The sequence below is a fragment of the Symsagittifera roscoffensis genome, chromosome 5, assembly GCF_963678635.1.
Source record: "Symsagittifera roscoffensis chromosome 5, txSymRosc1.1, whole genome shotgun sequence".
Taxonomy (NCBI): Eukaryota; Metazoa; Xenacoelomorpha; order Acoela; family Convolutidae; genus Symsagittifera; species Symsagittifera roscoffensis.
Window position 1 is genome coordinate 30,583,747 of NC_087066.1, and position 14,699 is coordinate 30,598,445.

General features: G+C 37.0%; 1 protein-coding gene across 4 annotated transcripts in view; it reads right to left on the reverse strand.

The window, feature by feature from the left end:
* Positions 1-14,699, reverse strand: part of LOC134846406 (twitchin-like) — a 94,317-nt gene that overhangs the window by 41,728 nt on the left and 37,890 nt on the right. For all 4 annotated transcript variants that reach the window (XM_063863752.1, XM_063863751.1, XM_063863750.1 and 1 more), the window contains 16 exons: positions 12,366-12,505; positions 11,899-12,026; positions 11,521-11,648; positions 10,839-10,986; positions 10,402-10,550; positions 9,909-10,053; positions 9,442-9,589; positions 8,774-8,898; positions 8,140-8,415; positions 7,549-7,848; positions 7,038-7,204; positions 6,524-6,683; positions 1,959-2,079; positions 1,381-1,562; positions 661-975; positions 141-428 (listed from right to left, as the gene is read on the reverse strand). In XM_063863752.1, coding sequence (XP_063719822.1) covers positions 141-428; positions 661-975; positions 1,381-1,562; positions 1,959-2,079; positions 6,524-6,683; positions 7,038-7,204; positions 7,549-7,848; positions 8,140-8,415; positions 8,774-8,898; positions 9,442-9,589; positions 9,909-10,053; positions 10,402-10,550; positions 10,839-10,986; positions 11,521-11,648; positions 11,899-12,026; positions 12,366-12,505 — 2,920 coding nt within the window. The remainder of the gene's footprint in view (positions 1-140; positions 429-660; positions 976-1,380; positions 1,563-1,958; positions 2,080-6,523; positions 6,684-7,037; positions 7,205-7,548; positions 7,849-8,139; positions 8,416-8,773; positions 8,899-9,441; positions 9,590-9,908; positions 10,054-10,401; positions 10,551-10,838; positions 10,987-11,520; positions 11,649-11,898; positions 12,027-12,365; positions 12,506-14,699) is intronic.

The window sequence follows — 14,699 nt, forward strand, 5'->3', positions numbered from 1 at the left end:
GATTTAATAGTTCGATATAAAATTATGAAAAAATTATTTGAAGCCTGATAGAAAACAATTTCAAAATTTTGAGCAAACTAAAGAAAAATATAGCAAAATCTTGCATCTAAAACTATTTTCCTGTCTCAAGATCGACTCACCGTAAACAATCATCTGGCACGTTCCCTCTGAGGTTCCATGTTCATTCTTAACAACCAACTTCAAAGTGCCTCTGTGTTTCTTGTCTGCACTCTTAATAGCCAGTTGAGCTTCCTTGTTCGTACTCGGGGTCAGCAACTCCTCGTCTTCCGTCGGTTCCAATAGTTCATCATCCAGGTACCACTCGCATGTGGGCGGAGGACTGCCGTCGATGGGGATTTTGAGGTCAATTGGTTGACCTGCCTTGACCTTAACGTCTTTGAAGTTATCCAAATTGATGCTTGGCGGAACTAAACACAAAAAGATTTTTAGCCAACCCAAACCAACAAATTATTTTTATTGCGTCTTTTATATCTAAACAATTCAATCTGACTTCTGAAGCATAATTTTTTATAGTTCTTTCTTAGAAATCTTCTTTCTCAAAAATTATTTCCGAAAAAAAAAGAGACAATTAAACGCCTCTGCTTTTGATAATTGATCCTATATAGCTAATTAGATAATTATGTTATATTTCTGACTTACTCTTCGGTAGTTCTATCTTCGTCTTCTCAGACGGGTCACTAGGGTCTCCTTTTCCCACTTCGTTCACGGCTCGGATTCTGAACTCGAACTCCTTTCCTGTATCCAGATCATAGAGATTAGCCTCGCACTCCGGAGTTTCCATCACTTCATCCCAATCGTCGTCGTCTCCGAAATCATCCGGTTTCACTTCTCTCTTCTCGACTATGTATTTGATGATCTTGGTGCCTCCGTCAAAAGCCGGCGGCTTCCAAACCAGATGTACCGATGAATCTGTGACGTCATCGCAAACTGGCGCTCCTGGAGGATCTGCGGCATCTGGAACAGAGAACAAAATCTTGGTCAGAGACAACAACTATTCTTTTAATATTTTTAATAATTTGAGAAGATCATCAATTCCTGAACGCAGAATTTAATTCACTTGAGAAAATATTTATTTCCCTTGCCATAATGAATAGCTTCAAGCGGGATTCTTTCATTCATGATATAGAACTAAAATGGGTCTAAATTAAGAAGTGCAATAAAAAATGCAAACCCTTTCAACCAAAGATTTAGAGATTTCACAAGGAGAAATTCGCAAACTATTTCGATAATTTTTGTTTCACTTTGTTTTAAGGAGATCAACTGTTAACCAGTTTCATGATGTCTTTTCATAAAAAGTTACCTAGTTAATCAAGTTAAATAAGTAATAGTAACTAGCAGTTAACTAGTTACTCTACTCACAGATTGGTTCTCTGACTAGGATGTTGTCGGTGGGCTTGCTGGGTTCACTCACTCCCGCCTCGTTCTCTGCACTCACTCGGAACATGTACTCTTTCATCTCCACCAGATTGTCACAGGTGTAGTCGTTCCCACTCACCGGTCGCTTATTAGCCCGGATCCATCTGTCCTTTCCCTTCTCACACCTAATCACACCAGAAAAAAATGCCGCTTATGCAGTTGCCCTGACACCTGTAAGTAGAGAGTATTTGAGTTTTTAAAGTTTCTGGTGCAATAAAATCAGTCAAAGAACTATTAAAACCACCAGCCTTAAAAGTTTTTTGCTTTTTTTGCGACGCTAGCGGTTTTTCAGCAAAGAAGATCAGAAAACAAACCACTGTTTCATAAACTTTCGAAAAAATGGTTTATAGTCTGTTACAACCAACCCAGACGCAAATAAGCAACCAGTATTAGTCCAAACACTGATTCTGATATTGAAAATAGATAGCATTAAATACCTCATGTAGTCAGCACGTATTTGATCTTTTAAAGCCAATAATCTCAATTTAATTAAAAAAAGAAATGCAGAGGGGTCATTGTACCTCTCGATGATGTAGCCCTTGATGGGGGCTCCTCCGTCACTATCGGGGGTATCCCAGTGCAGCGCCACGAAATCTTGTCCCACCTCTGTAACTTTCGGCGTATTAGGTGCATCCGGCACAGCTAAAATGAAAACACATCATCAGCAGGGAACAAAAAAACGGATTATGAAACAATGAATTGGTCTAAGAATGGGTGCCAAGAATTTTTGCGCCAAGTCAAATGGCAACTTTTCATATACTAACTTGCCCTACATGGCAACCAGTTCTATGCCAACTTGACCCATACGACATTTTGTCCTATGCCGTTTTGCCCCATAATTAACACTTTTACTTGATTCTTTGATGTTCAAATTGAAGACCAGCAAGTGCTAATAGGGACTGGACTCGTTTTGAGATAACAAAAAACTCTGGTTTCTTTGGCTCAATCTTTTTCGATTAGAGTCTTTTGTTATCTCAAATTTTGGCGTTTAAATACCAAAAACTATGATGTCTTTGGCTCAATCTTTTTCAATTATAGTTTTTGGTAAGTGAACGCCAAAATTTGACAATTATACACAAATAGCGCCCACCGAAACTGAATGAAACGCGGCTATTCTTTCATTTTGCGTCATTGTTTTACTACTTTGTTCGTACATACTCAAGATAAATACTCAAATTACGTGGGGAATATCTCAGCAAATTAAACGAACGCATTATTAACGGACACGATTTCACAAAAAAAAAACAACAACAAGGATAGCCGCTTACTGTGCAAGTGGCACAGAATGTTCCGACCATAATCTTTAAAAAATACAATTAAGTTTTTTCAATTTATTGTCGTTTTTTTTTGCGTGGTGTAACAAAAGGAGCTGAACAAAAAAAACTGGAGATTAGGTATATTCGACAGTCATAATAAAATAAGCAAATTGAAAAACAATTTTTTTTAGAAAATTTACTTGAAAAATGAAAAAAAAATTAATAAGTTTTTTTTTCAAGTTTTGCAATTTTTTGATTTTTTGAAAATTTTCATTCCAAAAGGCGCTAAAGTACTCGAAGTAAGCTAAAGTTTCTCAAGTAAAACTAAATTTTTATGTTTTAAATTAAGCTATTTTAAGCTTTTAAGCTGTTAAAGTTAAAACAAGACTGCTCGCTCGCATTGTTCGCTCGAAACAAGACAAAAATCAAAATTTTCAAACCTGTTTTCTCAACAATGGGAAAACATTTTTTCAAATTTTAAAATGTGGTTCGCATCACGACTGTAGGGGCTATAATATTATAAATCACTCAACCCAGTCCGATGATTATTTTTGGTACTTGATTTTGCGTGGGAAACAAAAAACAAAAAAAACTGAAACACACCCGAACACAAAGTTCCTCCCAATTTTCAATGGTCGGAATAAAAACTACTGAGCATTGGAGATGCGCAAAATAAGTTGCGATCGGACAAATTAATTGGGAAAAAATGAGATGTAACCCAAAAACGAACGAACATGAAACACATGGTTCAAGAAGAAAACAGTATTTGACACAGAGGCGAAGCTGAGCTTTGCTCACTTGCGACACAACACAAAAATAAAACAAAAAACATCAAAAATGTCAAAAAAAACTAGATATATCATAATGAATAAGCCTAGTTTTGAAACGAAACCATGCCGAGACAACAGAACATGAAATTAGCCTCTGAAGATATCTTGGCAGAAACCTTTTCAGCCGAAAAAAAGCAACAAGATTTAAGATTTTTGAAAAATCCCCGTCGCCCTCAAAACATTTTTGTCCTGTCAAATGGAACAAAATGAGACAGCTAAGCCGACATAATATAGCCCGAAAACTAAGAAGCCCACAAAAAGAAGTTATTAAGCCCCCTCGCCTCAAAACACTCAAAAACATTATTGTCTTGTCAAATGGAACAAAATGAGACAGCTAAGCCGACATAATATAGCCCGAAAACTAAGAAGCCCACAAAATGAAATTATTAAGCCCCCTCGCCCTCAAAACACAAACACGCACAACACACTTATTTCGCTCGTCGAAGGACACAATATGAGGTCGATAAGCCGATATAATAAAGGCCGAAACCTATCAAGCCGGAAAAAAATAGAAAAAGCGATATATAGATATGATGATTATTCGAGTATATAAATTTCATAGTTTCTTCGAAAGTCGGAACAATGAAATTAGAATAAGAGCAATACACAGATACTCAAGACTTATATTGAAGAGTAATTTTTGAAATTTTGGTTCGGAACAAAAACTCGTAACAAAATATAAGCGTTTACTTGAGTAAAAAATAATCCAAACTATATAACTTTTCCAGATTTTTAGAGAATACACAAGTATACGCTATTTATGCCAAAGTATACGCTCTTTATGCCAAAAAATAAGTATAGTATACGCTCTTTATGCCAAAAAAATTCAAAATTTTTAGACTGAAAATTTCTTCCCAAAAAAACGATGTTCTGCACAAGATAAAATATTGCTTGGGTAGCTTTGATTCAAGGCAGATACACATGAAAAAGCAAAAATGTAATCATTGTCACGTGCTAAAATACGTGCTTAAAAACTAGTTAAGCAAAAAAATGTTTCAGAAAAAGCCTTATTCTGGATTTAAAAATACGTACCAAAAAAGCCTTTCTCCGGATTTAAAAATACGTGCAATGGCAAGGCTAAAAACATTTCTCATATCAGGATAAAGTTCTGAATGTTTGGATTGTCACTTAAAGTGACTGGAACAAACTTTGATACAAAATCGGAACAGAACTCAAGAAAAAAATAAAAAGTAATGAAACAAATAACTTTCCTTTTGATAATCTTGCCCTCTCCCGCACGCAATGTAAAAAACAAAGTGACATATTTTGTATCTACTTATACATTATTTGGATCAATGGCTCTTTCCCCGTTATTTAAATAACTTGAGGAAATTTATCGGCTACATTTTCGACATCTCGATGAACTCGTTGTAATATAATTTTTCTTGTACTGGAGATTGTCAGCAAAAAAAACGCAAGTTTCCATCTCTACATCAAAAACATAGCCAACTGGATGTTGGAAAAAAGTATAATGAACGCAAGTAAACAGAAAAAATAAATGACTTGCTGTTGAAAAAAGCTCGACTTTCGAATTTCGAAGACAAAAAACAGATGCCCTTTAAGCTGTTTAAATTTCTAGAACAATTTATGATTGACACTTTTTTGCTAGCAGTAATCCAACTGAGAAAACTGGATCAATGGGTAAAGTATTTATTCTGCAAGAAGTCTAAGAAATAAAATCCACTTTCGAAACAAGACATCGTTCACGCGATTTCGACGTTCGTATTTGAAAGTGCTATTAATGTAACTTTCAGCAGATTAATTTCACCTGAGCTCAAAAAAAGGTTAGATACGTATGAATGCTTATCTGTAGTTGCTAGAGCATTTAAGGCTTTTCCTGGAAAAAAAAAACTTTAAAAAATCAGCAAGACCTATATAAAAGTCATCACTACGTTCATTGTTCTTAATTAGCCCATAAAGAAGTTTTATAAAATAATTGTTCAGTCCAAAAAGGAGGTATCAAAAAAAAGCTGCTTCAAATTAGTTGATATTGCCAAATTGACAAAATCACTTTTTTTTATCAAAGTTTCGTTCACTGTTCTTGTTTTCCAATACCAGATGAAAAAGCAAAAAAAAAACTTGGTGGGTTGGAAAGGTAGCACGAAGTCCAATCATATACTTGTACAGATTGTTGCAATTTGCGTATTGATTCTCTTATTTTGACCTCTATTTCTTAATTAGATACACGTTAATTCGTGCCTATTCGAAGTCCATGGGACTTCGCGACACTTTTGTTGTTTCAAGAGAAAAAAGTTTTAATTCAATCTTTACTATTTTTATGCTTTTAACCTTTGCTTAGTTACTTTTGAGTACACCAATGGCATTTGAACACTTTATTATGGCACAGTCAACTGACTCGAATCGACGGGGATTTCCCGCCTTTTGGCCGAATCATACGGTAGAGCCCCACACCCAATGGGCAAACTGGATCGACCAATTTCATCTGGCAATTATTGCCAAAAAAAATTTGTACATCGACAGTTTAAAGGAACCATTGGAGTCGGAGACAGAAACACCAATCCTAGAATATCTTCAAGAGTCAGAAAATTAACCACAGTGGAAAGCTAGGGAGGCCGGAAGTAAAGACGTTATGCAAGTGTACAAAGCCGCAAAAGAAAGTAGAATTGCGGAGGAAAAATAATTGCGGAGGAGGACAAAAAAGTAAGATTAATATTGTACTTGGCTTTAAGATCTGCAGGAAAAAGATCCAACTACCAAAAACAACCTAGGGTGAAAGTTTTATCAGTCACTTTTAAGAGTTCACTACTCTTTATTAGTCCATGTAGAAGATTTATAAACTTGTTCAGTCCAAATTGAGGGATGAAAAATACAGGTTGGTTAAAATTAGTTGATGTCGCCATTTTGACTAAATTACTTTTTTTAACCAAAGTTTCGTTCACTGTTTTTGTTCTCCAAAAGCAGATGAAAAAGCAACAAAAAAACTTGGTGGGTTGGAAAGGTAGCACGAAGCCCAACCATATACATTGTACAAATACTAACTGAATCTGTCCTCTGCCCTCTCGATCTGTGTCTCGCTCCAATCACTCGTGCCTATCTTGTTGACTGCCCTGACTCTGAACTGGTACTCGTGGTCCTGCTTCACCCCGTGCTCAATTGCACACTGGTTCTCGCCCGGCAGTCCCTTCCAGTCACGACCCACCTGCATTCATTCATTCAAATTGCACAGTACACGAATTTTGCCGCTTTACAGATTCAACGCACACAGAAATTAGTTAATAGTCATATTTTGGCATGAAAAACATCTACGCATTTTGACAATTTTTTCGTTAAAAACCGAAGAAGATTATTCAATCGAAAACAATGCTATGTTATAGCGCATGTAAATTTTATTAACTTTGAACAATTTTTTTCAAAAAAAACAAAACTTTAAAATGCACAATTCAAACAGCTTCATGCTCAGCACGACTGACTGATCAAGACCAAGTTTTCTGATGCAATTTTGCCAGACTGGTTGCTCAAGTTTTCGTTTACTTTCTCTGATAAGTTGACTCACCTCCTGGTCATAAATGGTCCAGTCGCCGTTGACAGTGCAGTCTTTCATCTCCACCACGTAGTGTGTGATCGGTCTGCCTCCGTCTGCCTCAGGGGGGTCCCACTTGATCACCATGCTGTCCCTCCTCACCTGCGATATCTTCAGGTTCTCAGGACTGCCAGGGGTATCTGCAACAAATGGAGAAGCAATTACTCTTACCAATTTAAAGCTTTTTTGTTGAAACACTAATCTTAAGTTATCGATCAAAATAAAAGTTATTTTGAAGTTGACATTTCAAAAAGAACTTCGTTAGAACTTCCAACTACGCAGATTGGTTCACAAGTTAACTCCGAAGTACAGAAAGCAACGCAAGCAAATCTCAAAGACTTAATCACTCAATTTTTAGCAATTAATTTTAGTTCTTTTTGAAAATTCTGTAGATTTGGAGAATCTTCAAAACAAACAGCATTTTGCATCGTTGAAATTTTGAGATTATGATTGAGAAGAAAGAAAGAAAGTGAGGTAGACTCACCGAGTACATCAACTTGACACTCTAACTCAATAGTCTTGAGGAAGTTTGACAACTGCAAAACGTAGGATCCCTTGTCAGTCCTCATAGAAGGATCAATGACCAGTTCAGTATTCTTATTATTCGAACTGATACTGATCCTCTTGTCCGGCTGCAGTTCTGTGCTTTTCTTGGCTGGAGTGCTCACTTTTTTGATCCACTTGGCGGTGGGGTAGGGTGACCCAATGAACTCGCCAAATAGTCGGATTGGTTCTCCGGCATTCACTTCGACGTTTTTAAGATCACCCAGCATCTTGGGCTCGTCTAAAAAGTCGAAATGGAAGACATTAAAAAAAACTAAGATGACCAAACTCGAAATTCCATCTAGTTAACTCCGCTTCACATCAGCTTTTGCGTTAAATTATAAATAAATGGTCATCGGGACTAACCAAACCCATAGTTACTGTTAAAAAAATGACCATAATGATTAAATGTCTTATTTCTTGTTGACATTGTTCTTGGTTCACGAATCAAATTCTTTTGTCGCGAACTTCGTAGCTTGAAATTCGCACCAAGAGATCCAATTTTTTTTTTTTAATTAGAACGTGTGCTTACTTTCGACCGACAAATTTGCGGCAGTTTCTGTTTTGCTCTTGCCGACCACCAGCGAGTATTTGCCTATGTCCTCCGGAGTACAGTCATTCACCACTAGTTTATACTTAGTAGGTCCATCCTGACTCATCTCAAACTTGTCACTTTTCTCAATCTCCTCCCCGTCTTTCGCCCAGTAGGCCTCTGCTCTGGGGTGGTCGTGTTCGGCCTCGAATGTAGCGAAGAAACCCACTTCCGATTTGAGGTCGTGCAGAGGAGTCGGGAAGCTGATCGGTTTCTCTATTAGAAGCAAAGACAAATTCAAAATCTTTAGGTTCAAGACAATTTCAATCATGTTAAGTTCAAATAAATGAAAGGTTAAAATTAGAAAATTTAGTGTTATTTTTATAACCAATTTCATGAATCAGAAGATATAGACGCTCAGAAAAACATGGAATTTGTTGGCGACACATGTTTGAAAATTTACATTTTTAGAATTGCCAAAATCGGTCAGTCTTATCATGGAAATTCCATTCCATACTATTGCCATGCTTCCAAGCCTAAAGAAAGAAAAGTTCTTGCGGAAATCTTGCGGAAATTGTTTTCTAATGGTGAACAAACAATGGGCTAGTCATATCTGCGGCTGCGAATGAGGTACCTTTAACGGTGAGTTTCCCACTGCACTCTGCTAGTCCCATCACGAACTTGTACACTCCCTCGTCCTCAGTGTGCAGGTCCTTAATTGAGAATGATCTCACCTTCCCTGTATCTTGTGAAGAGAACCTGCAAACAAAGAGAGGATCTGAATCAGTTGGTATGGGGATAGGAGGCAAAGTGGCTAAGTCTCCGCTTGTCAATGGAAAGGCCGGAGGTTCGAGCCCCAGAATGATCCGTGTTCGCTGTTTGAGGGTGAAGCAAAATTATCCAGTCCAAAAAATAGCTAAATAATTGCAAGCAATTCTTAACCAATAGTGCAGCTATAAAGAGCTGAACAGCTCGCGTTTCGGTCATTTCCGAGAGGACAAATTGCCATTAACGTTATTCTCACACAAAAATGTAAATTAATTTGAAATATCTTGATCATCATATCATAATCATTATCGTTACAAAAGGATGGTTAAATGGTTGATTTCCATTATAGTTATCCGAACAAAAAAATATAGCTCGAGAACTGATTTCGTATTATAGGAGGAGGTCTAAAATGTACTGGTGAGCTATTATATGAAAGAACTAATAGTTATTCTTAATGAACTGTTAGATTTTTAAACGCCAATTACACTGATGACTAATTAGCCCAGAATATAATTAAGCGCTACTATAACTGACCTCCCTGTCGCCTTGAGGGGCTCATCGTTGAAGAACCATTCAACCGGTGTCTTCTTGTCATCTCGACTGATTGCTACTTCCAGCTTAACTGAGTCAAATTCAACACCCTCTTGGTCGCCAAAGCTGCTGCTGATGTCAACTGGGGGCTCTGAAAATATTTGATAAAATTAAAACGGTTCATAGCAGATGAAACCTAGCATTTCACAACTGATTAGAAGTGATTAGAAGACCTAGAATCATTCAATATCGTCAAATTTGCCAGACACGGTTTAAATTTCAAATTTAGTTGCATGGTCGTCTCATTGAAGTAGATTACAGAACCGAATAAAATATTAAACATTTGCATACAACTTCTAGCGCTGGGATACGCCAAAAAGCGCGGTTGTGAAGAAGTTTCTGATTTGTATCTAAATTAAATCAAACTTATATTATTATGTTCATAAAAAAGCAAATCTGTATCTGCTAACCGACAATCAGGAGTCCCCCCTCTGTCTTCTGTTCTCCTAATAGCAGCTTGTATCTGCCCTTGTCTTCATTCACTGTCTTGTTCACTGTCAAATACACCCACGTGGGGTCATTCTCGTCCGCCGCAAACACGTACTTCTCAGGGTCCTAACAATACAAACAAAATCTCATCATCACCATCATCATCATCAACTAAAACTTTTTCTCAAAGACGTAGAAATCTTTAGAATTGGTCGAAGAGAGTTTTGACAGAGACAGCCATTTTTTTCAGAGCGCGTTCTCCGCCATAGTTCGCAATTTTGGCCCAAAAAGTGCCAAAGGCTCATGAGAAAATCAAAGGCAATTTCTTGGGTGTTATTTATAATTAGGTATAATGAATTGAGTCATTTGATTTTTAATTATCAGTCATGAACTCTAACCATAAAACAAGAGTCAGTTCACACAAATTTTAGCATGGTAACACAATCAAAGTTGTCGACTCTCATTTACTCTGACCTTGGCGATATTGAGGACTTTGTTGTCCTTGTACACTTTGATCTTCTTGATGTCGTAGTCTGTGGTGCTCAGCTGGGCTTTCATCACTCCGGACTTGCCCCTCACCGCCTTGCTGTTCGGGTCTAAGTCCACCACAAACTTGGGCGGCGCTAACAAAACAAGAAGTATTAGCTGTCCAGCAGACATGAAGATGAAATAATACTCACTGCAGAATCTGTGCCAAAAGACAAATCCCACCCCTAAGTCATTTGTTCAAAAGTTTTGTTTATTGTTTTTCAGCCAATCCGAGGATAGTATTTTGCATGAAAACACGATGTTCACATGATCCAAGAATTAAGCTTCAAAATGACAACAATCCCTGTTACAGTAGCAAAATATCTGAACTCATTATTGCATCACATCATTTCGTTCATGCTTGCTCTGACAGTTTTACTTACAAATGATGGTCAGTTTTGCCGCGGACTCTCCGCCCCCGAACATGACCTTAATCTCTCCCGCTGACTCTGGCACTGTCTTGGCTATGGTCAGCTTCAAGATGCAGCCAGGCTTCTGTCGCACCTTCGTGATCGCCTCAGCCGCTTTGTCCTGCAAAGTAAACCAGATTTAAATTGCATGAAATATCAATCAAGATGAGGTCAGGATTTCCGTTATTCAAATATGGCTCTTTCTGACGGGGCGCTTCCAGCTGTTCGTTTTTGTTTCTCGGCACATAAAGTTTGAAAAGATTACTGTCCATAATGTCAATAGAAGTTAAGCAATGCAAACAATTCAAAAACTCGTGACAATCTTCGCTATTGAATTCTGATTCTACCCTAAGCCACTATACCCAGAGCGGATCTAGGACTTTCGTAAGAGGTCAGATAGCTTTTCGTATTCCGACAAAGTCGAAGCTTTATGCTTCTGGAGGTCAAAAAATATTCTGACCTCTCCCAAAAACTACACCGCAGGCGAATTTTTGCGCCCCCCCCCAAAGGTAATGGTTCGATACCACTTACGAAAGACCCTTTGCGCAATGACCCGAATTCAACCCTGCTTTCTCCAGATGAGGTACACTGAGACAGAGTAAAAACTTCATCTGGTGGTGGATGGTTCACGTAGCGATGGTTCTCTGAAACTTACGATGATGCGTTCGCCATTTCTGTACCACTCGACGTCTATCACTTGCTCGTCGTTCAAGTGGCACTCGAACACAGCTGGACCCTTCTCGTTGACAGTCATGTCCTCCAGGGGCTTCACCACCTTAGGCACTGAACAACAGACGAAAACATTATTATTTCTCGATTTACAAAAAAAAAACAAATATTATATCCAAAAAGAGTGTACAACTTTATAAATATATTAGAGAACCATTTCTAAACTTTTTTGTTTTTCTTTGTTTTAGTTGATATAAAGAGACTTTAAACTACACCCATAACTAAGGGCAAGCAACGTAGGTAGAGCATAGCATGGTATAACCTCTTCTAACATATGATACCTTACTAAACACCCGTAACTCACCGTCCACGATGATTTTGCCTCTGCCGACCTCGACTCCGTCCATTTCACAAGTGTACTCTGCGTCATCCACCATCTGCAGCTCCGGGATTTCAAACGAGAACGTCGGCATCTGGTTGGAGAACTTAAACCTAAAACAAAACAGACTACGTAAGATACACATGCATTCTGAACAGAACGAGTTGCTAAGCTATACAAGAGCGGCGATAACGCTCCACCGGAGAACTACCAACCAAAGTTGTCAAGAACCACGGCTTGCAAGTTTACTAGACGAATATAAACCAAATTTATTCACGCCAAGTTAACAGGCAGTTGACAAAACTGATCAGCGGTGGATCTAGGAATTTCGAACTGCCGTTTATGGACTCTTATCGGTGAAAAAATTTGACATACACCCCTCAAAATTGAAAAAATTGGCACTGAAGCCCTTTGACATACCCCCCAAAATTAATAGACTCTGCATTATTAACCTGAAATCGCTGTTGTCGACCTCCTTTCCGTTACGGAACCACTTGACTTGTTTGGGAGACCCAGCCGACAACTGGATCTTGAGTTTGGCTGGCTTCTTCAGCTTGCCCTTGTGGTCCATAAGAGCTTTGTCCACTGTGACCTGGTAAATTGAAACTATGAATTTATCATATCATTATTACTAGTTTTTTATGGGCCAGTTTCATGGATTTTTGGTGGCCATTTTCACAAAGCTTTCTAAGCACATTAGCATTCAATTTTTTGATGAGACACTCCCATGGACCTTCGTATGTGACATTTTCATGGAACTTGTCAAAAGATTTTTAAATGGTTTTTTACTGAAACTTTTCCGAAGTGACAAAGTGAGAGACAGAAAAGCTATAAATTGTAACGAAGGAAAATTCATAAGAAAAAATTGGGTTAATAGAAGATGAAGATGTCAATGAACACAATTCGATCAGATAGAAGTCATGAACCATTAACGCCTGCATGGACAAGAAATATTTTACAGTTGCACAACGCCTACAAGCTAGAATTAAAATCAATGAGCCAGTTATTACCAAAGTGGCAAAACCAAACCAGTGTGCAAAAAAAAGAAGTAATGAAGTTAACGAATTCAAAAGACGTTGAAATATTTAAAGACTTAAGCCCAACTGAAGTCGTGTTTGTAAAAATGATGAAGCGAGATAATCGTAATCTAAAACTTAGGACAAAAAGGACAATTTTTTGTGATAATTTCCCAAGAATCTACACTAAACAACCTTAAGCATCAAAGGTAGTAACGAAGAAGGAGTTGCCCTTGATTACAACCTTTAAAATGTTTCGTTATAACATGTTTATCTGATCATATAAAATCATTAATCAGAGCTACTAATTTTCACTCAATGTCTTTCAGTAATGTCAAAAAAACTATCATGCATCTGAAAATAAGACCACTGAAACCGCAATTCAAACTATTGAAAGCTACATTCAAACATTTGAAAATCCGGCCAATCTAACATGTCCAACTAGAACATTGCAAAAAAAAGTCAAAAATGAAAGCTGGTTAATTAGTGGTTATATTCAGTTTAACCCCAAAAGTAGAAACATTCAAGATGGAATTGTAATGATACAAAAAATACATGCAGTATGAGATTGGAAAACCCTAAAATGAAGGTAAAATAGCTAATCTAAAAAAAACTATTTTTCATGATAACAGCTGTTATTATGTACAGAAAAACCAAAACTATCAAAACATCGTTCAAAAAAGTTGGATCGATTTGGAGAAAGACGAAGTCTTTATTTCGGCCTACTATATGGTGCGGCAAATTTCACACTTTCAACAGGGACAATAGGACGACAATAGGACACTATGCAGAAAAATCTATTAAAAGTCATAAACACCATACCTTCCTCACATGGTTTTGAATTCTAGTAATGGGCCACTTTACTCTGTTTCAAAAGATCTTGATTATGAATAGCAACTTACCTAAAAAATAACCGAAAGATAAACAAGTTAGCCAGTAAGCTTCAACCAAAACGCTTCAGAGTAATTGCAGACGTTGTCTGAAAAGATTCTTGAAAAAATTTACCCATTTTATTCAAGAAAAACAAACAAAATGGCCAGTTTGGTTTACCAAGAAACTGGTCCATCTATGGAATAAAACTGCAATGCAATAGAATGGAAAAATTAACCACTAGATTTCCAACTATTTATCGATAAATTCAAAAACTTGGGGAAGCAATGCGGAAACGAAATCCAGCCAACATGAAACGCATTTAATTTGAAAAGGTTCCAAAAAATGAACGGAAAATACTCAATAACACCAAAGGCAAAAAGAACAATTTCAACAAATATCCGCCATTCAACCGTGTCTTAAGATATGGAAAATTCAAAGAAGGCTGATACTGATATATTTTTTTACTTATTCCACAACCATAGAGAAAACTTCATAAACTGATCAGTGAAATATTCCTTTCCCAACGCAACTCAAAAAAATTTTAAAAAATGTAAAAAATCATTCATACGACGACTAAACGAGTAACATAGGAGAAAAAATTTTCATATTCAATTGCAGCTCCCTGTCTATTCTTTATTTCAATTGTGTCAAAAAAAACGATTATGCATATGAAAATAAGATCACTGAAACCGCAACTCAAACTCTTGAAAGTCACATTCAAACATTTGAAAATCCGCCCAACTAAAATTTTGCAAATAGAAAGTGACAAAAATGAAAGCTAGTTAATTAGTGATTACATTCAAATTAACTCCAAAAATAAAAAGTTCAAGATGGGATTGTAAATAACTAAAAATAAAAAAAACTGATTTTAAAAAAATGTTTTCTTATTCACTAATA